This window comes from Salmo salar, chromosome 11, assembly GCF_965601325.2.
Source record: "Salmo salar chromosome 11, fSalSal1, whole genome shotgun sequence".
Taxonomy (NCBI): Eukaryota; Metazoa; Chordata; class Actinopteri; order Salmoniformes; family Salmonidae; genus Salmo; species Salmo salar.
Window position 1 is genome coordinate 31,610,693 of NC_138301.1, and position 20,645 is coordinate 31,631,337.

Sequence of the window (20,645 nt, forward strand, 5' to 3'; positions counted from 1 at the left end):
ATGCTCTTCAATACAATGAAGACATATTGCTGGAAGGAATGTATTACTTCAGGGTACTGATAGAAATCTGTTCTTTGTTTTCATAATACAAATCCTCACCATATTAAATGGGGTTTTGTTGTTGTTTTAAACCAGCACACTTTTCATGGTTTTATGTATGAACTCTCAACCTGTACCTACCTGTAATCTATTTTAGCCTCAAGGAGTTTCTACCTAAAGAATATATCAAGCAGCGGGGGAATGAAAAGAAAATCTTTCAGGTTGGTCCAGTTTGTTTATGAATCTTATAGAAGTAGATATTGGGGCGGCAGGTAGCCTAGTGGTTAGAGCGTTGGGCCAGTAACCAGCAGGTAGCCTAGTGGTTAGAGCGTTGGGCCAGTAACCAGCAGGTAGCCTAGTGGTTAGAGCGTTGGGCCAGTAACCAGCAGGTAGCCTAGTGGTTAGAGCGTTGGGCCAGTAACCAGCAGGTAGCCTAGTGGTTAGAGCGTTGGGCCAGTAACCAGCAGGTAGCCTAGTGGTTAGAGCGTTGGGCCAGTAACCAGCAGGTAGCCTAGTGGTTAGAGCGTTGGGCCAGTAACCAGCAGGTAGCCTAGTGGTTAGAGCGTTGGGCCAGTAACCAGCAGGTAGCCTAGTGGTTAGAGCGTTGGGCCAGTAACCAGCAGGTAGCCTAGTGGTTAGAGCGTTGGGCCAGTAACCAGCAGGTAGCCTAGTGGTTAGAGCGTTGGGCCAGTAACCAGCAGGTAGCCTAGTGGTTAGAGCGTTGGGCCAGTAACCAGCAGGTAGCCTAGTGGTTAGAGCGTTGGGCCAGTAACCAGCAGGTAGCCTAGTGGTTAGAGCGTTGGGCCAGTAACCAGCAGGTAGCCTAGTGGTTAGAGCGTTGGGCCAGTAACCGGCAGGTAGCCTAGTGGTTAGAGCGTTGGGCCAGTAACCAAAAGGTTGCTAGATCGAATCTGTCGTTCTGCCCCTGAACAAGGAAGTTAACCCACTGTTCCTAGGCCGTCATTGTAAATAAGAATTTGTTCTTAACTGACTTGCCTAGTTAAATAAAGGTTCAATAAAAACATTGCCATTTTATCTTCAATTAATTTGCTTGTTTCTGAATTAATTATTTATAGCTTTTGGTTCCTATTCTGTCAACTTCTTAGTCCCATACAACTGCTGATGGTCTAAATAAAAGTATAACCCTGGTGGTTCAAGCACTGGAATGCTGATTGGCTGAAAGCCATGGTATATGAGACCGTATACCGCAGGTATGACAAAACATTTATTTTTACTGTTCTTTATGTTTGTAACCAGTTTATAATGGCAATAAGGCACCTCTGGGTATATGGCTCATATACCACGGCTAAGGGCTGTTCTTAGGCACGACACAACGCAGAGCACCCCATCGTGCCTTACTGCTTTAATATATTCTATTCTATTTTCAAACTCACAGGACCACAAGAACTGTGGTGAGATGACAGAGATAGAAGCTAAAGTAAAGTACGTGAAGCTAGCCAGGTCCCTGAGGACATACGGAGTGTCTTTCTTCCTGGTGAAGGTAAGATTGTGTGTGTGAAGCACTAGCAGGTGCAGGAATGAGTGGGTTACAGCTGAATATCAGTAGCTTTTCATGGTGTTGCAACACCAAGGCCTCGTTGCACTCTTTCATATCAGAGGAATGTCTTCTCTTTGGAGTGGACAGAATCCAATCCCACCTGAGCATTCGGTTTAAGACCAACCAGATGACTGAAATATGCTCATCTGGCTTCTACCAAACTACACGTTTCCTAGCCTGGTCCCAGATCTATTTGTGCAGTCTTGCCAGCAACAACCATAGGAGTTGGCTAGTACAGTACAAATAAGATCTAGTACCAGGCTAGAAAAACTCACCGCATCATTATTCAGACTCCAGAGTCACACATTCCTAGTTAAGATATGGCAGAGCAACACAAGGCAGTGTGGTAATGATTTGAATCAATTAGACTGAGGAAATATTGCACGTTTCATAGTTTTTGGCACACCCATTAATCTTATGTAGATATGAGCTAAACAAAAGTGTTAGATACATTTCTTACAAATGCTTCATATCTGGATATAGACGTAGAAGTTCAAGCAATACATAGAAGTGATGAACAATAAACCTTTTGCTTCAAACACATCCCACAGAGGTTTATGAGAAGGTAATATAAAGACAAAAGTTATAGTTGATGGATTTAAATGGCTCTAGTTAAGGTGGTAGAACTGTAGCAAAGCAGTGAACACTATCTTACTCCCATCATCTCTGTCAGGTTCATTGTGTTCCTGGAAAGTAACCAACTGTGTGCCTGTGCACTGGAGTGTGGCGTAATGATTACTTCCTTGTGAGCAGGGAGGGAGACAGAGACAGGGAGGGAGACAGAGACAGACAGGGAGGGAGACAGAGACAGGGAGGGAGACAGAGACAGGGAGGGAGACAGAGACAGGGAGGGAGACAGAGCGCGCATCTGGAGATTTAACTAGTGGCTTCTGGCTGCACCTCTGCCAGGCAGGGTCTGTCCTTTTACTGCAGACCCCACAGGGAGGGAAGAGTGGCCTCTCCTGCCCCTCACCCCTCCACCTCCCCTGGTCCCCCCTGCCCCTCACCTCTCCACCTCCCCTGGTCCCCCCTGCCCCTCACCCCTCCAGCTCCCCTGGTCCCCCCCTGCCCCTCACCCCTCCAGCTCCCCTGGTCCCCCCCTGCTCCTCACCCCTCCACCTCCCCTGGTCCCCCCTGCCCCTCACCCCTCCAGCTCCCCTGGTCTCCCCCCTGCCCCTCACCCCTCCAGCTCCCCTGGTCTCCCCCCTGCCCCTCACCCCTCCACCTCCCCTGGTCCCCCCCTGCCCCTCACCCCTCCACCTCCCCTGGTCCCCCTCCAGCTCCCCTGGTCCCCCCCTGCCCCTCACCCCTCCACCTCCCCTGGTCCCCCCTGCCCCTCACCCCTCCAGCTCCCCTGGTCCCCCCCTGCCCCTCACCCCTCCACCTCCCCTGGTCCCCCCCTGCCCCTCACCCCTCCAGCTCCCCTGGTCTCCCCCCTGCCCCTCACCCCTCCACCTTCCCTGGTCCCCTCCCTCCCCTGGTCTCCCCCCTGCCCCTCACCCCTCCACCTCCCCTGGTCCCCCCCTGCTCCTCACCCCTCCACCTCCCCTGGTCCCCCCTGCCCCTCACCCCTCCAGCTCCCCTGGTCCCCCCTGCCCCTCACCCCTCCAGCTCCCCTGGTCTCCCCCCTGCCCCTCACCCCTCCACCTCCCCTGGTCTCCCCCCTGCCCCTCACCCCTCCACCTCCCCTGGTCCCCCTCCAGCTCCCCTCGCCCCTCCACCTGCCCCTGGTCACCCCTCCACCTCCCCTGGTCCCCCCCTGCCCCTCACCCCTCCACCTCCCCTGGTCCCCCCTGCCCCTCACCCCTCCACCTCCCCTGGTCCCCCCTGCCCCTCACCCCTCCAGCTCCCCTGGTCCCCCCTGCCCCTCACCCCTCCAGCTCCCCTGGTCCCCCCTGCCCCTCACCCCTCCACCTCCCCTGGTCCCCCCCTGCCCCTCACCCCTCCACCTCCCCTGGTCCCCCCCTGCCCCTCACCCCTCCAGCTCCCCTGGTCTCCAGCTCCCCTGGTCTCCAGCTCCCCTGGTCTCCAGCTCCCCTGGTCTCCCCCCTGCCCCTCACCCCTCCACCTCCCCTGGTCCCCCCCCTCCCCTGGTCTCCCCCCTGCCCCTCACCCCTCCACCTCCCCTAGTCCCCCCCTGCTCCTCACCCCTCCACCTCCCCTGGTCCCCCCTGCCCCTCACCCCTCCAGCTCCCCTGGTCCCCCCTGCCCCTCACCCCTCCACCTCCCCTGGTCCCCCCCTGCCCCTCACCCCTCCAGCTCCCCTGGTCTCCAGCTCCCCTGGTCTCCAGCTCCCCTGGTCTCCCCCCTGCCCCTCACCCCTCCACCTCCCCTGGTCCCCCCCCTCCCCTGGTCTCCCCCCTGCCCCTCACCCCTCCACCTCCCCTAGTCCCCCCCTGCTCCTCACCCCTCCACCTCCCCTGGTCCCCCCTGCCCCTCACCCCTCCAGCTCCCCTGGTCTCCCCCCTGCCCCTCACCCCTCCACCTCCCCTGGTCCCCCCCCTGCCCCTCACCCCTCCACCTCCCCTGGTCCCCCCCTACCCCTCCACCTCCCCTGGTCCCCCCCCCTGCCCGTCACCCCTCCACCTCCCCTGGTCCCCCCCTGCCCCTCACCCCTCCACCTCCCCTGGTCCCCCCCTGCCCCTCACCCCACCAGTTCCCCTGTTAACCCCAGCCCTGTGGCCCTCACCCCTCCAGAGCCCATAGAGACCCACTCCACCAGCAAGGCAGTGTTGAGCAACTCTTAAACACTCCTCACCTCTGTCCCTGTGTCACTCCCAATCAACTCTCCTCTCTTCCTCTGATCAGTCAGAAAAGCCACATGAGATAGAGGGAGAAGGACGCCATTTCTATTTTAGGAAAGTGTGAGTGAAAGGCAGTCCATGATTCTTGATGGATTAGACAGTCCTTAATATATCTTAACCGTTCATGTGAATATGAAGTTTAATGAGGTTTTGGATGCTTATTTCACTCTGTTCTCTAATGAAGCTTTGATGCTTTTTATTTTCCATTGTTTTCTATTGACTGTTTGTAATTGTATTAGAAGATGAATAGTATGTATTTGTTGCATATTTTCCACTGTTCTCTGAGTGTTAGTTGTTGCTTATTCTCCCATTGTTCCCCAATAAGGTTTTGTTGCTTCATATTTCCCATTGTTCTGTCACACTGTTTTATAGGAGAAGATGAAGAGTAAGAATAAGCTGGTCCCCAGGCTGTTGGGGATAACCAAAGAGTCAGTGATGAGGGTGGAGGAGAAGACCAAAGACGTGGTGCAGGAGTGGCCCCTCACCACTGTAAAGAGATGGGCCGCCTCGCCCAAGAGCTTCACCCTGGTGAGAACCCCAGCATGTGTGTGTGTGCGTGTGTGTGTGCGTCTGGTAAGACTCCCTTCCTCAGTGCTGCTGCCTCCACTTCCTATAGTCCACTAGAAGACTGACGGTGTCCACAGAGACCGCTTGTATATTTTATACGCAAACACCAATCCATTATCTGCTCTCTAACATGTATATCCTTGGTGCTCTGTTTCTTAGGTAGATTACACATAGACTCTCAGTAAATGAAATGTTCATCTCAATGTTTCACTTCTCATAAACAATTAGTGTGAAGACTCTTCTCTTCACTCATTCAATTGTTCAACTTCATTTATTGAACAAACCCCCTTTGTCTTGCCTGCCAATGACTGCCCTTTGTGACTTTACAAAGAGTCAGTGACTAAAGAAATGCCTAATCTAGAAGATCTCTTTTTGTAGACATGCAGTCTTTACCAACACTCAATTGAATTAATCCTCTCTGTGTTGGTACAGTTGAGGAATGTTCCCTTTGTGTCCCAAATAGCACCATATTCCCTTTAAAGTGCACTACTTTTGACCGGAGGGAATAGGGTGCCATTTGGCATGCAGCCTCTGTACTTTGATACTGAGGAAGCTGTTGAAGTTAAGCTGTACGTTTTGGTGAATGCTTTGAAATATATTCATAGACTTTTATTCAACCAATCATGTGCATTCCTTTGTGGGGATCCTTTCATCCATTATCAAACCCCTGTTGGCAGGGCCAGATCAGTTTCATATTCTAAAAGATGATGTCCAGAAATATGACTAAGAAATATAGAAGGATATTCTATGAAATGTCTCCTGATATTTAACGTCCGAAGTGATTTTCTTCTTTCCCCACACAGTTTCTTCCATGCAAAGTGTGCCTTTATATGACAATAACTGTAGTTGGTTTCATCTGACAGTGGCTACAGCCTGCTAGCAGTCTGATGTCTAGGCTCCAGCAGCACAATGTCTGGTGTCTGTTATGACTAACTTATTCCATAGGTTCACATTAATCCCCACACACTGAGCCAAGTCCTCTATGTAAACGAATGACAAGCGAAGCCACTGCAGTGGTTGGGATCTTGCTTTGAATATTATTCCAGTAAGAGATGCTGTATACAGTTTGCCATTAGCTGGAGCATTTGTCATGAGCCTCTGTGTGTTATTCCAGTGTGAGATGCAGCGTTTGGCGTTGCTGGCCTGTGTTTGACTGTTGTAGGATTTGATATGGAGCAGTGTGTTTGCCTCTGGTAGGAATGTATAGGATTTGGTATCATCCTCTGTTTGTCTGTCTGTTGTAGGCTTTTGTAATAGTCCAGTATAAAATGCTATATTTGGTATGGACTTCTGCTGTAGGATTTTGTAATAGTCCCGTATAAAATGCTATATTTGGTATGGACTTCTGCTGTAGGATTTTGTAATAGTCCAGTATAAAATGCTATATTTGGTATGGACCTCTGCTGTAGGATTTTGGGGAGTACCAGGAGAGCTACTACTCAGTCCAGACCACTGAGGGAGAACAAATCTCTCAGCTCATCGCTGGATACATCGACATCATCCTCAAGAAGGTGAGTGTGGAAAACCCTTTCCCATCGTACGTAGATCTTTCTTGATGATTGATTATCGACTTAAAGTGAGAGACACTGCTTCTAGAAAACATCAATACTCCCATGCATGTCCAAATAGTTATGCCTAAACTTACCTGGCAATCACAATATGTGTTGCCTTTTAGAGATAAAATAGCCATTGTCACCTTTGTGATCCAAATGTCACTTTGTGAATTTTTCTCTCTGTAGAAGCAAAGTAAAGACCGTTTTGGTTTAGAAGGAGATGAAGAATCCACCATGCTGGAAGAATCGGTCTCCCCAAAGAAGTATGTGAACTGTTATATAATGCTCAGTAACACAAAATAGCAGTGTCCTATAGACCAGGGTTGTGTTCATTAGGGCATGCAACAGAAAACATTTCAAAATGAAAAAGAGTGTTTATTTTTAGAGAGGTCCAGGTAGTCTCGCCTGTTTTTGTCTGTTTTCTTCCATTCAGTGGCTAATGAAGCCAACATGGCCTCAGTCCCATTTTATGTTCCAGCTATAATGTATAGATCTCATAAATGGTCTTCCCTGTGGCTCAGTTGGTAGAGCATGGTGTTTGCAACGCCTGGGTTGTGGGTCCGATTCCCATGGGGGGCCAGTACAAAAATTGTAAAAAAATGCATGAAATGAAATGTATGCATTCACTACTGTAAGTCGCTCTGGATAAGAGCGTCTGCTAAATGACTAAAATGTAAATGTAAAATGTACACCTGCCTGTACTCATGAACATTTCCCCTCAGTGAGAATAGTATTGTTCCTTAGGATCAACTTCCTCTGTTGGAGTTTCTCTTTCTCTTTTATCTGTTCTCTCCGTCCGGATAAACAACATTTTTATCTGTACTTCCCTAATTACACACATATTAGTCCCTTTATCTACATAGAACTGTCGTTAAATAACGTAAGCTGTCTTCCTGTCTAGTCTCAATTGATATTTCCTTTCATGTACTGAGGGAATATTGGCCTTGGTAGTGTCCCAAATGGCTCCATATTTAGTGCATTTCTTTTGACCAGAGCCCTATGTGCTCTGATCAAAAGTAGCACACTAATTAGGGAATAGGGTGCCATTTGAGACGCAGACCTTGTGTTGTTCCCTTATCTGGGCCAGTCAGTGTGGAGGATAGCATAGAGGGCCTAAGGGAAAACACAGGCATTAATACTGCAAACTCACAGGAAACCAAACCTGGAAGGCTTCATCTGAAGAATAACAGTCTAGTTCCTGGAAGAACACAATGAAGGTTTGATGTCGGCCGTGGTTCCTGTTAGCAATACACACACACACACACACACACACACACACACACACACACACACACACACACACACACACACACACACGGAGTCTGGCAAACAGACACCACCATCCTTCCATAGTTGGTCCACCTGTGGATGGGAAAGGTGACGTTGTCACCTGAAATGCTATCGATAATTACGTGATGAACATTAAGTATCACAGATGCGTTTTTTTTCGAATATCATGCACAGACCAAATTTGTCTGTCTGTTTCCAGGTCGACGATCCTGCAGCAGCAGTTTAACCGTGTGGGTCGTGTGGAGCATGGCTCTGTGGCTCTACCAGGGGTGATCAGGTCCGGCTCTATAGGAACAGAGTCTCTCAGCATGGGCACCATGCCTTCTGCACAGCAACAGGTCATCATGGGACAGATGCACCGAGGACACATGCCACCACTGGTGAGAGCAGGAATGCAATGTTACATGTTCTCTCACACACACACACTTTCTCTTTCTCCCCCTCTTCTTTTGTTTCTCTCTCCACCTTTCTCTCCCTCTCTATCTCTCTCTCGCACATCCTCTTTTTTTATGTATCTCTCTCTCCATCTCATATCTCTATACGTGTTTAGTAGATATTGATCATGTCTGTGTGTTTATTCTCTCCAGAGCTCGGCCCAGCAGGCCCTGATGGGGACCATCAACACCAGTATGCAGGCAGTACAGCAGGCACAGGCTGATCTGGGAGAGGTGGACAACCTGCCTCCTCTGGGACAGGACATGGTGTGGAGACACACACACACACACACACACACACACACTTGTCTCCACTGGGACAGGACATGGTGAGAGGGACATACAACAGCATACTGGCCGTCAGACACGGACAAGCACACTCAGTACTCAGCTAATTTCATGCCCTATTAATTATAATTAAGTTGTTAATACTCTTAAAACTTCTGATTCAAATTTGTACATTTTATATTGTAATTTTCTGACGTTTGTTTTTAATGCTTAATGGCATGTTTAATGTATGTACATAACACTCCTTAAAATAAATGAAACTTTGTCTATGCTCACTCTAGTGCTCACCCTAGTGCTCTTTCCTCAATGCCATTCTCCCTGCTTCAGCTCCTAGGTCACCATTCATCCTTCAACTCCCATCCTGACTTTCTGATGTTTAATTGTTCTTATTTACTTGTACGTTCTGCAATTCAACTTTTATCTGCCAAGTACCACCTTCATGTAATAATTCTGCTGAACCAGTACCATCTCTCTCCTCCAGGCATCCAAGGTGTGGATCCAGAACAAGGTGGATGAGTCCAAACATGAGATCCACTCCCAGGTGGACGCCATCACCGCAGGAACAGCTTCTGTGGTCAACCTCACCGCTGGTACGTGGCTTTGGGATGACTCAGGAAATGACATGCTGTTCAATGGAAGAGCTGAATATTCCAGTGCTGTTGAAGTGACAGTAAAAAGGTTTTGAGCTTACATTTTTACAAGCAGTTTTTTTTCTTCATTTTTACGTCTTGCAGTTTTAAATGATTCACACTTAACATTTTTCAAGTTAACGATCTAGTTTTCATTACATGTAAATCTACAGTAATGGTGAACTGTTATCCATTATAATGTGTACTAGTGGGCCAAGCGAGCTGGCAGTATTCTTCATATCATTGGTTTGGTGCCATGCTGAACCCAGCCAAGGGACAGTCAGTGCTTCAACCATCTGTTTCAATATAAGGGGACTTCCCTGCTCTGTTGTCCAGTAGCAATCAGAGAAGAGTGCTGATATAGGATCAATTTGGCCTTTAAGGCCATCGTATAGTGAATAAGATGACATGGCCCGGGGGTCCTGATCCTGGACCAGCGCTCTGAGATGCTTAATACAGTCCCTGACCCTTTTCCCCTTTAATCTAAACGGCTGGTCATTTCCACCAGCAGTCTCATGTCTAAACAGAATAATCTAATGTGACATGCTGAATTGACTGGCTGAGTGTAACATGGGTACATGTTTATTGTGACACATACTGGCTCACTGTACTGCACCCAGAGGACAGGCCAGAAGGGCTTGAGATGGTTAACTTGGCTCTCTTTATCTCTCTATCGCTGTCTCGCTTTATCATTCTCCTTCTCTATCCTCTCTGCCTCTTTCCATCCCCACTCTTTTTCACTTTCGCTTACTATACTCTATTCCCTCTCTCTCTCTGCTCTCTCTCTCTTCCCCTCCCCTCCTTCCTCCCTCCCTCTTATAGGTGACCCGACAGACACAGACTACACTGCAGTGGGCTGTGCCATCACCACCATCTCCTCCAACCTGACAGAGATGTCTAAGGGTGTGAAGCTACTGGCTGCTCTTATAGAGGATGACACGGGCGGGAGCAATGACCTTATGGGTGCCGCTAGGAACCTTGCTGGGGCCGTCTCTGACCTGCTCAAGGCTGTGGAGCCTGCCTCCGGAGAGGTGAGACAGGGCTGGTGGAGGCAGATAACTTGCCTCAACTCTGGTCCAGGAGAGCCTAGAGTGTTTACGGGCTTTTGTTCCAGCTTAGTGCAAAGCAAGCACACTTGAAACAAAAGCCTGCAGATTGGCCTACTGCGGCTTTCCGTAGCCAGAGTTCTATACCAACAATGCTTTAACCCAACACCTGTGGTATCTGAAGAGCACATGAGCTAGCTTCTACACATGATTCAATGTTATAGACTTACTTGGACCTCTCATTAAGTTCCATTGTCCCTGATATAAGGCATTTTATAGTCTCTTTATTAACAGAACAAACATCACAGTTGATCTTTTCCCAGTTGTATTGCCTGAGGGTAACAGAAGGCTGTTAGGTTTGACCTCTGATTGGAAGTGTTTATACTGTACTTATCACTAATGCACCACTGGCCTCAATAATACCAACTGAGCTCCTACTGTATTCATATGGTGGCACTCCTCCCAGTTACAAGGCTTAATTTGATTAATATTCCCCATTTTTAGGGAGTGTGTGGGTGTCATGTGTTGGCTGTCTATTGTATTCCTGCCCTCATGTCTGAACAGAGACAGGCGGCCAGAGACCAACAGCCAGGCAGAACCATAACAAAATATGGCCATTTGAACTATTCACCCTTCCTTTGCTACAGTGTGTTTTGTTGACGTTGAACAAAACAAAGCCTGGTGAGGATAATTCTGTTGTGTATGATTCATCACTGCCATGTTGAATAATGGATTTCACATAGACCTGCACCTGCAGGCCCAGTTCACTACGCTCACAATGTTCTCTTCAAGGCCAGTTGGGATAATAATGTTTTTGGGAGATTCTGTCTTGACAATATGAAAATACCCTGATGTGGATTCAGAAATACAGTAGCTCATCTAAGCTAATCTGGTGTGTCGACCTTCTGGGGCTAAGCATAGATGCTGAGACAGCTGTAATTTAGGTCTACCTACCATAGACCCCACGTGGGCTAACCCTTGTGCCATAGCTGTACTCTGACTTCCTGTTCCCTCAGCCCCGTCAGACAGTGCTGAGTGCAGCAGGCAGTGTAGGCCAGGCCAGTGGGGACCTGCTGCTTCAGATGGGAGAGAACGAGTCAGACGAGAGGTTCCAGGTAAGAGTCTGTCTATTTTCACTTTTTCTCATTACAACCTTTCACATGCGATTCAGACTCAGCACATTTAGAAGGGTTTTTCTGCAGTTGCACCCAATCTGAATTTCAAGCGTAACCTTTGCTTATTAGAATTTATTCAGCAGGATGGACATGAATAATGGTGATGACAATTTCAGGAGGTGCTGATGAACCTGGCCAAGGCTGTGGCCAACGCGGCAGCCATGATGGTGCTGAAGGCTAAGAACGTGGCCCAGGTGGCAGACGACACGGTCCTACAGAACAGAGTCATCGCTGCTGCCACGCAGTGTGCCCTCTCCACCTCCCAGCTGGTCGCCTGTGCCAAGGTACAACCCTGTAGACCTTTCACACACTCCCACTGACATTTCATCATGATGAGAATGTGAGAAGGTAAAAGGTTTGTGGCAGTGCTACGGTGGATAAGTCAACAGTAGCTATGTTTCTTCCTCTTCAATAACCCCAGGTAAAGTAAATACGCTAACTTCAATAATATACACGTAGATGTTCAACGGAAGTGTTTTTGATCTGACATGATTTGTTTGCTTCATCTTTTTTCCTCTTTTTGTTTCTCTTTCAACACATTCACTCATTTTTCTCCATCATCCCTTCCTCGCCAGGTGGTGACTCTCACTTTCAGTGCTCTGGTGTTCCAGGAGCAGCTGATCTCGCTCTCCTCTCCCTCTCTCACATGCTCACTTTCTCCATCTCTCCCTGCAGGTGGTGAGTCCCACCATCAGCTCCCCAGTGTGCCAGGAGCAGCTGATTGAGGCAGGGAAGCTGGTGGACCGCTCAGTGGAGGGCTGTGTCCAGGCCTGTCTGTCTGCCACAGTCGACGGGGAGATGCTGAAGCAGGTGAGCGGAGTTGGGGTCAACTCCATCTCAATTTCAGTACAATTTTCTCATATAGAAGCATTGAGGAACATTGAAATGGGTTTGTCAGTGTACTTCCTGAATTGACTGAAAGGTGCTGAATTGAGACACATCCTGCAGGTGAGTGCTGCAGCCAGTGTTGTCGGTCAGGCCCTGGGGGACCTGCTGGAGCACGTATGCCACTACGCCTCCCACGGCGAGCCCATTGGTCGCTACGACCAGGCCACTGACACCATCATGACGGTAACAGAGAGCATCTTCAGCTCCATGGGAGACGCAGGTGAGGAGAGGAGGGAAGGGGATTCCCTAGTAGTGGTAGTGATGAAGTCGCTAAATACAACTATTAAATTAAATGCCAATAAAACTTGATTTAATTGTTTAAATTGATGAATGTTTGTTGATATTTAGATTTAAAGCCTCTTGGTGTATAGAAAGTGTCTGCCAGCTACTCTAAAGAACCTCATTCTGTACTGTACCGTGGCCAACCAGTTGAAGAATGCTGGCTTTCAGCCAACAGCAAATATGTGGGTTCAAGTCACACCTGCCATCAGCCTCAGTTAGTTGTGTATAAAAATGGATTGGAAAAAGACTCATTCTCTCTCCCAGGGGAGTGCTGGCAGATTGGCTTGAGTTCTCGATGCTGGCTGGCAGATGCCTGCAGTTTAAATCCATGTGTTCTTTAATAGAGAGAATAACTACCCATCTCTCGTCTCCTTGGACTAGCAGGATTTAGTCATACAGTAGCCTAACTTTGTCTGGTTCTCTCGCTCGCTGACTCTCTCGGTGCCTCTCTCTCTCGCTGCCTCTCTCTCTCTCTCTCTCTCTCGCTGCCCCTCTCTCTCTCGCTTGCTGGCTGGCTCGCTCGCTGACTCTCTCTCACGCACACACACGTCTCCACCCCCTCTACTTCTACCCATCCCCCTCTTTCTCTCCTCTGTCTCCCCCTCTCAGGAGAGATGGTTCGTCAGGCCAGGGTCCTGGCTCAGGCCACCTCTGACCTGGTGAATGCCATGCGGTCAGATGCTGAGGTAGAAGTGGATGTTGACAACTCTAAGAAGCTACTTGCTGCAGCTAAACTACTGGCAGATGCCACAGCCAGGATGGTGGAGGCTGCTAAGGTACAGTATGTAATAATGTCTTACTTACTGTGCTAAGCTTTCGGTCAACAACAACCTTTGTCAGAACTGGTCTGATGAAGGTCGTTGTTCATTAAAAGCGTGGCACATTAAGCACTGAAACTTGCATCTGATCAAGTGTGCAGAGACCTCTTTTCATTTATTTAGTAAAAAGGGTTTAGAGACATCAAACTCATTCCACAGAGGCCCAGTATCTGCTGGTTTTCACTCCAGCCTTGTACTTGATTGAGGAATTAAGGTCACTGATTAGTAAATAACTCCCCTCACCTGGTTGTCAATCAATCAATCAATCAATCAATCAAATTTATTTATAAAGCCCTTCTTACATCAGCTGATGTCACAAAGTGCTGTACAGAAAACAATCCTAAAACCCCAAACAGCAAGCAATGCAGGTGTAGAAGCACGGTGGCTCGGAAAAACTCCCTAGAAAGGCCAGAACCTTGGAAGAAACCTAGAGAGGAACCAGGCTATGAGGGGTTGCCAGTCCTCTTCTGGCTGTGCCCGGTGGAGATTATAACAGAACATGGCCAAGATGTTCATAGATGACCAGCAGGGTCAGATGATGATAATAAACACAGTGGTTGTAGAGGGTGCAACAGGTCAGCACCTCAGGAGTAAATGTCAGTTTGCTTTTCATAGCCGATCATTGAGAGTATCTCTACCGCTCCTGCTGTCTCTAGAGAGTTGAAAACAGCAGGTCTGGGACAGGTAACACGTCCGATGAACAGGTCAGGGTTCTGTAGCCGCAGGCAGAGCAGTTGAAACTGGAGCAGCAGCACGACCAGGTGGACTGGGGATAGTAAGGAGTCATTCGATCCTGTAGGTTCATGCTCTACGACATTCGCAGAGTACGACCCTGCCTCACACAGGAAGCGGCGCAGGTCCTAATCCAGGCACTTGTCATCTCCCGTCTGGATTACTGCAACTCGCTGTTGGCTGGGCTCCCTGCCTGTGCCATTAAACCCCTACAACTCATCCAGAACGCCGCAGCCCGTCTGGTGTTCAACCTTCCCAAGTTCTCTCACGTCACCCCGCTCCTCCGCTCTCTCCACTGGCTTCCAGTTGAAGCTCGCATCCGCTACAAGACCATGGTGATTGCCTACGGAGCTGTGAAGGGAACGGCACCTCCATACCTTCAGGCTCTGATCAGGCCCTACACCCAAACAAGGGCACTGCGTTCATCCACCTCTGGCCTGCTGGCCCCCCTACCTCTGAGGAAGCACAGTTCCCGCTCAGCCCAGTCAAAACTGTTCGCTGCTCTGGCACCCCAATGGTGGAACATGCTCCCTCACGACGCCAGGACAGCGGAGTCAATCACCACCTTCCGGAGACACCTGAAACCCCACCTCTTTGAGGAATACCTAGGATAGGATAAAGTAATCCTTCTAACCCCCCCCCCCCCCTTAAAAGATTTAGATGCACTATTGTAAAGTGGTTGTTCCACTGGATATCATAAGGTGAATGCACCAATTTGTAAGTCGCTCTGGTTAAGAGCGTCTGCTAAATGACTTAAATGTAAATGTAAATTCGGCCAGGTAGTCCTGAAGCATGGTCCTAGGGCTCAGGTCCTCCGAAAGAGAGGGAGAATTAGAGAGGGAGAATTAGAGAGAGCATACTTAAATTCACACAGGACACCGGATAAGAGAGGAGAAATACTCCAGATATAACAGACTGATCCTAGCCCCCCGACACATAAACTACTGCAGCATAAATACTGGAGGCTGAGACAGGATGGGTCGGGAGACACTGTGTCCTCGTCCGACGATACCCCCGGACAGGGCCAAACAGGCAGGATATAACCCCACCCACTTTGCCAAAGCACAGCCCCCACACCACTAGAGGGATATCTTCAACCACCAACTTACCATCCTGAGACAAGGCAGAGTATAGCCCACGAAGATCTCCCCCACGGCACAACCCAAGGGGGGGCGCCAACCCAGACAGGAAGATCAAGTCAGTGACTCAACCCACTCAAGTGACGCACCCCTCCTAGGGACGGCATGGAAGAGCACCAGTAAGCTAGTGACTCAGCCCCTGTAATAGGGTTTGAGGCAGAACCTGCACACATTAGGCCCTCTGTGGAATGAGTTTGACTCCCCTGGGTTAAAGCATAGATTCTCCATTATGTATGTACTAGAGGAGTTGTCCAAACGGAAGGTTAGTAAAGTAGGTTGTTCTAAAGTAGTATATTACCGATTCGTCCTCTACACAAGTAGAGCAGTGAAATTCCTCATACTCCCTTCCAAGAACCGATGCTCTGTCCTGCCCGTTGTTTTCCCCATCCTGTACACACAAGTTGACATTTTCGATGTCTGCCTGGATGTGCTGTGTCTGTTTTTGAATCCCAGAATGTCTATCAGAGCAGTGTATGGCCACAGAAGGATGTCCCGTGTTGTCCCTCAGATCACCATGTTCCCATGAAGTGACCTCTGAGGTATCACTGATTTGTTCTGCTGTTACCAGCTATGGTGGCCATCCTATTTAAACACCACCCAGAAACCAAGAGACTGAGCGGTTCTCACTGACTGGAGGAGGACAGGCATCGCTATGGGGTCTGAAAGAATTTGGCTAGTCTAAACCCTTTCTATGTCATACTTTCTCTAAAAATGGCCCTTTCCAGTGAAAAACTACAGGTTGTAATTCGCAGAGCTGCCAGTGTATTGTTTTTATTTTATTTTTATTTAACCTTTATTTAACTAGCCAAGTCAGTTAAGAACTAGTTCTTATTCATAATTTACGTTGACATGCATTTCATGTATGTTTGATATGGTTATCCAAATGGGGTTGTATTGCATTTGATTACATTCATTCAAACCAGAGCGTTTTCCACAGTGCTATTTGGGTGCTTCCTGGTTGTCTAGTTAAATATCAGTCTACTTTTTTTCAGGCAGTCCATTTGATTCTTCATCTGCTCCTCAGCCTTACAGACAAGTATTAATGTCCCTGCCATCATGAATGCTAAATGGGGCCATATCTTAAAGCTGGTTAGATGCTTTTGATTCCACATTAATCACATTATAGCAGCTATCTTTATCACTATCAATGAAGGATTTACCCAGCCACTGTTTCCTTGGTAACTGTCAAAGGGGACTGTATTCAACACTACCCCTAGTTGCAGGTAGCCTAGCAGTTAGAGCGTTGGGCAGGTAACCAGAAGGTGAAACATCTGTCGATCTTCCCTTGAGCAAGGTACTTAACCCTAATTGCTCCAGGGTTGCCGTCAACATTGGCTGATCCCTGGCTGTAACCCCACTTTCAGAGGGTCTCGGAGGGGGGGATATGCACAAAAAAGATGTATTATATGATGCTAATATAAGCATATAATTGATTGATTGAGGGTAGAGAATGTTTTGCTGAGGCATGGAGAAAGGATTGTGTCAGTAGTGGGGAGTCCACAGAAGATGGCAGCTCTTCGTTTGGCTTTCTCTTGTGCTGAGAAATCTGGACATAAGCCATGTAGTTTAATTTCGGACACTACTCTGTGTTTCATTTCCAATCCCTTTTATTATTAGGATACGATTTATTTTCTCTTCAGTGACAATTTCCGATCACACATAAGTGACAGTTAACCTGTCGTACAGGAAGCAGCAAATAGTATCAATAATGGCCTGTACTGGGCTGGCTAACATGACACACTGTTATGAAAAAACTGTTTTGCATTTCAACAGTCAATCACATTATTCCCCTCTACTCTTGAGGAATTAGTACTGTAATGTCTCTTCACATTAGTCTGGGCTTACTATAAACATCACCTTGGGGCTGTGGGTGGTATGTTTTTAGTGTGTGTGTGTGTATTAGTGAGATATAAGATGGCTGCTGTAATGTTCTGTAGAGGGTTACATTAAGCAGCAGGTGAGGTGAAGCGCCTGGCTGCTTAATTAACTAAATGGCATGGAGGCTTAGGCTCTAGATTCTCTTCATTCCCTCAACAATAGGACGCACAGAGGCTCTTAGGGATATTGGTTTGTGTGAACTGAACCCAGTCACGTACAATCAGAGACAGCTGGAGAGAAAGAGAGAGGTAAAGAGAGCTGGAGCCAGAGGAGGTGGTAATGAAAAGGAATCTTGACGTTTCCTCATCAACAAGATGTTGATAGATAAACAAAAGAGCTGCTGTCATTACAAACGGACATGATTACAGTTGGACTCTAGCACTTTCCCTGGATGCATCTCCATCTGCTCCAGTTTAATGATGGATGAGGTGTCTTCCTTTCTCTGTGTGTCCGTCTGTCTGTCTCTGGGTGTGTGTGTGTAACAGGGCGCAGCGGCATGCCCAGAGAACGAGGACCAGCAGCAGAGACTGAGGGAGGCGGCTGAGGGGTTACGCGTGGCCACCAACGCTGCAGCTCAGAACGCCATCAAGAAGAAGCTCATTAACAGGCTAGAGGTCAGTTGGATGGGTCTGGGCTAGGCTGGGCAGAGCCATATATGTACAGTATACCTATAGGTGGCGCTGCGAGTTTGGTGCTAAGATGGCGTCCCATTAATGGGTTTGCCAAACTCTGTATATGAATCTGGGGCTGAGTAAGCAGGCACTTCCACTTGCTTCTCCTCATCATAGCTCTTGCTCTACCTTCACACCACATTGTCAATCACATGGAAACACCAGGCTTTGAGTGAAAGTCTAGAAATAGTATTTTTTATATTCTGTATTATATGGGGCTTTAGGTTAACGTGCAGAGGTGATTACATTACCAGAGCTATTATTTCCAACTGTTGATGTAAACCATGCAAGAACAGTTATATACAGTACAGGACATTACTGAGTGTGTTTGGAGAGCTACAGTGTACTCTGTGTACATTCAACTGTTATAGAAACTTCCTTTCCCTTCCTGTTTACATTCTGAGAATTCCCTGTAGGTTTTCCTTCATATGAAAGTAGAGACCATCCAGTATCATTCTTCAATCGTCATCCTACTAGCCACTGATGTGTAAAAAGAGCATTTTACATATGACTGTTGAATGCGGAATGAGGGAGAGCTCCGTTTGTTGTTTTGGAAAGTTTGGTGTTTTGAAAGTGTGTTATAAAGTTTCTTAGTGTCTAGCTACCTTTTGAGTTTGGATCCCGAGACGCAGTTGGCATCAGTTGCTGGGTCTGCGACTCTCTGTCCAGTAATCCTGCCGACCAAGACCGGTTCTGAGGAGCTATTTGGTGTAGCTGTTTGCTAGCAAGCTAGCGGGGTTTTCTTGAGGGCTTGAATGCAGCCCGTGGCTGGGATCACAGATTGTCCCGGGCTTGTGGCTGTCAAGATCCCTGCTGTTTGTTGTTTTCAATCTTCCCTGCGGCCTGCTCTGTCTGGAACTGTGAGGAGTAACAGCGTGACCTACGTTGCTAGGTACCATGACAAAGACCAAAGCCGGCAGGAGTACTTTTGAGGACAATGGTGTCTCTCTGTCACAGGTGAGCGAACAACAACAACAACAAAATCTACATACAGTTGTTTCAACAATAAGAAAATGGCTTGTAGTGTTTTGTCCAAATACTGGTGGACTCAACTAATAAAAGAATGGATGACCTGACCAGAGAGGTCCAGGACCTGAGGAATAGTTTGCAGTTCTCCCAGGGTCAGCTTGATGAGTTTAAACAGAAACAAGGCAAGATGACAGCAATCGGTAAGTCATTGAGAGAGGACATCAGTTCTGTGTGTGATTCCATGATAACGTTGACGGAGAACAAATTATCTTAAGGGACAATCAAGGCGGAACAACATGGTTGTGGACGTAATTGCAGAATTGCCACATGAGACCTGGATGGAGTCTGAGGACAAAGTGAGGGAAATGATCTCGGAGAAACTGAAGATGGACCACAAGAAGATTGAGGTGGAGCGCGCCCACAGAACTGGAAAACCCACCACCGGCCCAGGTGACAGGCCCGCCGTAGTGGTCAAGTTCTTGAGGTTTATTGCCTTACCTCCCTAATCTTACTACATTTGCACACACTGTATATAGACTTTTCTATTGTGTTATTGACTGTATGTTTATTTATTCCATGTGTAACTGTTGTTTGTGTTGCACTGCTTTGCTCAATCTTGGCCATGTCGCAGTTGTAAATGAGAACTTGTTCTCAACTGGCCTAACTTGTTAAATAAAGGTGAAATAAAAAAGGACAAAGTAGCTGTTCTGGAAAGAGCCAAGAACTTGAGAGGAACGTGTACCTTCCTCAACGAGGACTATCCTGAAGCTGTGCACCAGAAGAGGAAATAACTTATCTTGGCCATGAAAGCTGCCAGAGTCCGTGGGGACATTACTTACATCTGCTATGACAGACTCGTTGTCCACCCTCCCTCCCAAAACCCTGGAAGGGATGAGAGAGAAAAGCCTATGGGTTTGTAGCTCAACCCCACAGCACACACAGATTCACTTACACACACTGACTGATTCATGGAATATTTATTTTTCTCAAAGAATAGAATAGGTCAACTTTTGTACTATGAGAGATAGTAGATTGATATAGGCTAGTGCTTTTGCTGATCGTTAGGCCTGCTCATCTTGTTGGCTGACGAAAAGTAAATGTGGACAGTTCTTTCAATATCTTCAATATGCACCTCGGAATTGGATATGACAGAGAGCTGTGTGAGTGAGAGATGCTTCGGATTGCGTTGCACACTCAGGGAGAAGGGCACAACGCAGCACTGCAAAAGGCATGGATTTTTTTTAGGGTGCACTACGGCCACAAAGGGGATGCCACTGGGAAATTCGAGGCATTATCAAGTGCTTGTCAAATTGTGAATGAGAGACTATTGGTGTGTTCATCCTGTGCAAAAACAAAGCCGAGCTCATGCCTTTCGAGATTTTTTCAAATCATCATTAGTCTCATCATGCAGCCTTACACTGTATTAAAAATCAAAACATATAGCCCACTGTTTGTAGAACTAAAGTTACATTAATAACTCTAAATTGCGCATATAGGAGAACCTATTTCTTTATTAACCGCTCAACACAGAATAGTGTGTGTGCGCATTCCCTCAAATTGTTTTGGAGAAAATATTAATATTTTATTCAGCTTTGTTCAATTGTGTTCTTCATATTATAAAATAATATAAAATAATGCCACGGATTTATAAGCAAATCTTATCTGCTAAATTAAGTAGTGTAGCCCACAGCCATTTGGCATAGCCACATCAGGACCTAACATAAGGACAACTCCGAGCATGCTGTTCTTTTCTTCTGAAATAGACTACATTTTCTTCATATCATGCTTCTTTAGACCTGTCTAAAATAAATAATGGATTTATTGTGAATGGGTAGGCTATATTACATGGATTTATTAGACTTTTTTAAATGGCTTGTAGGCTATG

General features: G+C 47.5%; 1 protein-coding gene across 3 annotated transcripts in view; it reads left to right on the top strand.

Moving 5' to 3' along the window:
* LOC106562413 (talin-2) overlaps positions 1 to 20,645 on the top strand; it is a 120,634-nt gene that overhangs the window by 60,418 nt on the left and 39,571 nt on the right. For all 3 annotated transcript variants that reach the window (XM_082957851.1, XM_082957852.1, XM_082957853.1), the window contains 15 exons: positions 197 to 260; positions 1,436 to 1,540; positions 4,774 to 4,929; positions 6,378 to 6,479; positions 6,708 to 6,784; positions 8,011 to 8,191; positions 8,399 to 8,512; positions 9,015 to 9,123; positions 9,985 to 10,193; positions 11,225 to 11,323; positions 11,500 to 11,667; positions 12,059 to 12,193; positions 12,332 to 12,491; positions 13,163 to 13,329; positions 17,606 to 17,734. In XM_082957851.1, the coding sequence (XP_082813977.1) occupies positions 197 to 260; positions 1,436 to 1,540; positions 4,774 to 4,929; positions 6,378 to 6,479; positions 6,708 to 6,784; positions 8,011 to 8,191; positions 8,399 to 8,512; positions 9,015 to 9,123; positions 9,985 to 10,193; positions 11,225 to 11,323; positions 11,500 to 11,667; positions 12,059 to 12,193; positions 12,332 to 12,491; positions 13,163 to 13,329; positions 17,606 to 17,734 (1,975 nt within the window). The remainder of the gene's footprint in view (positions 1 to 196; positions 261 to 1,435; positions 1,541 to 4,773; positions 4,930 to 6,377; positions 6,480 to 6,707; positions 6,785 to 8,010; positions 8,192 to 8,398; positions 8,513 to 9,014; positions 9,124 to 9,984; positions 10,194 to 11,224; positions 11,324 to 11,499; positions 11,668 to 12,058; positions 12,194 to 12,331; positions 12,492 to 13,162; positions 13,330 to 17,605; positions 17,735 to 20,645) is intronic.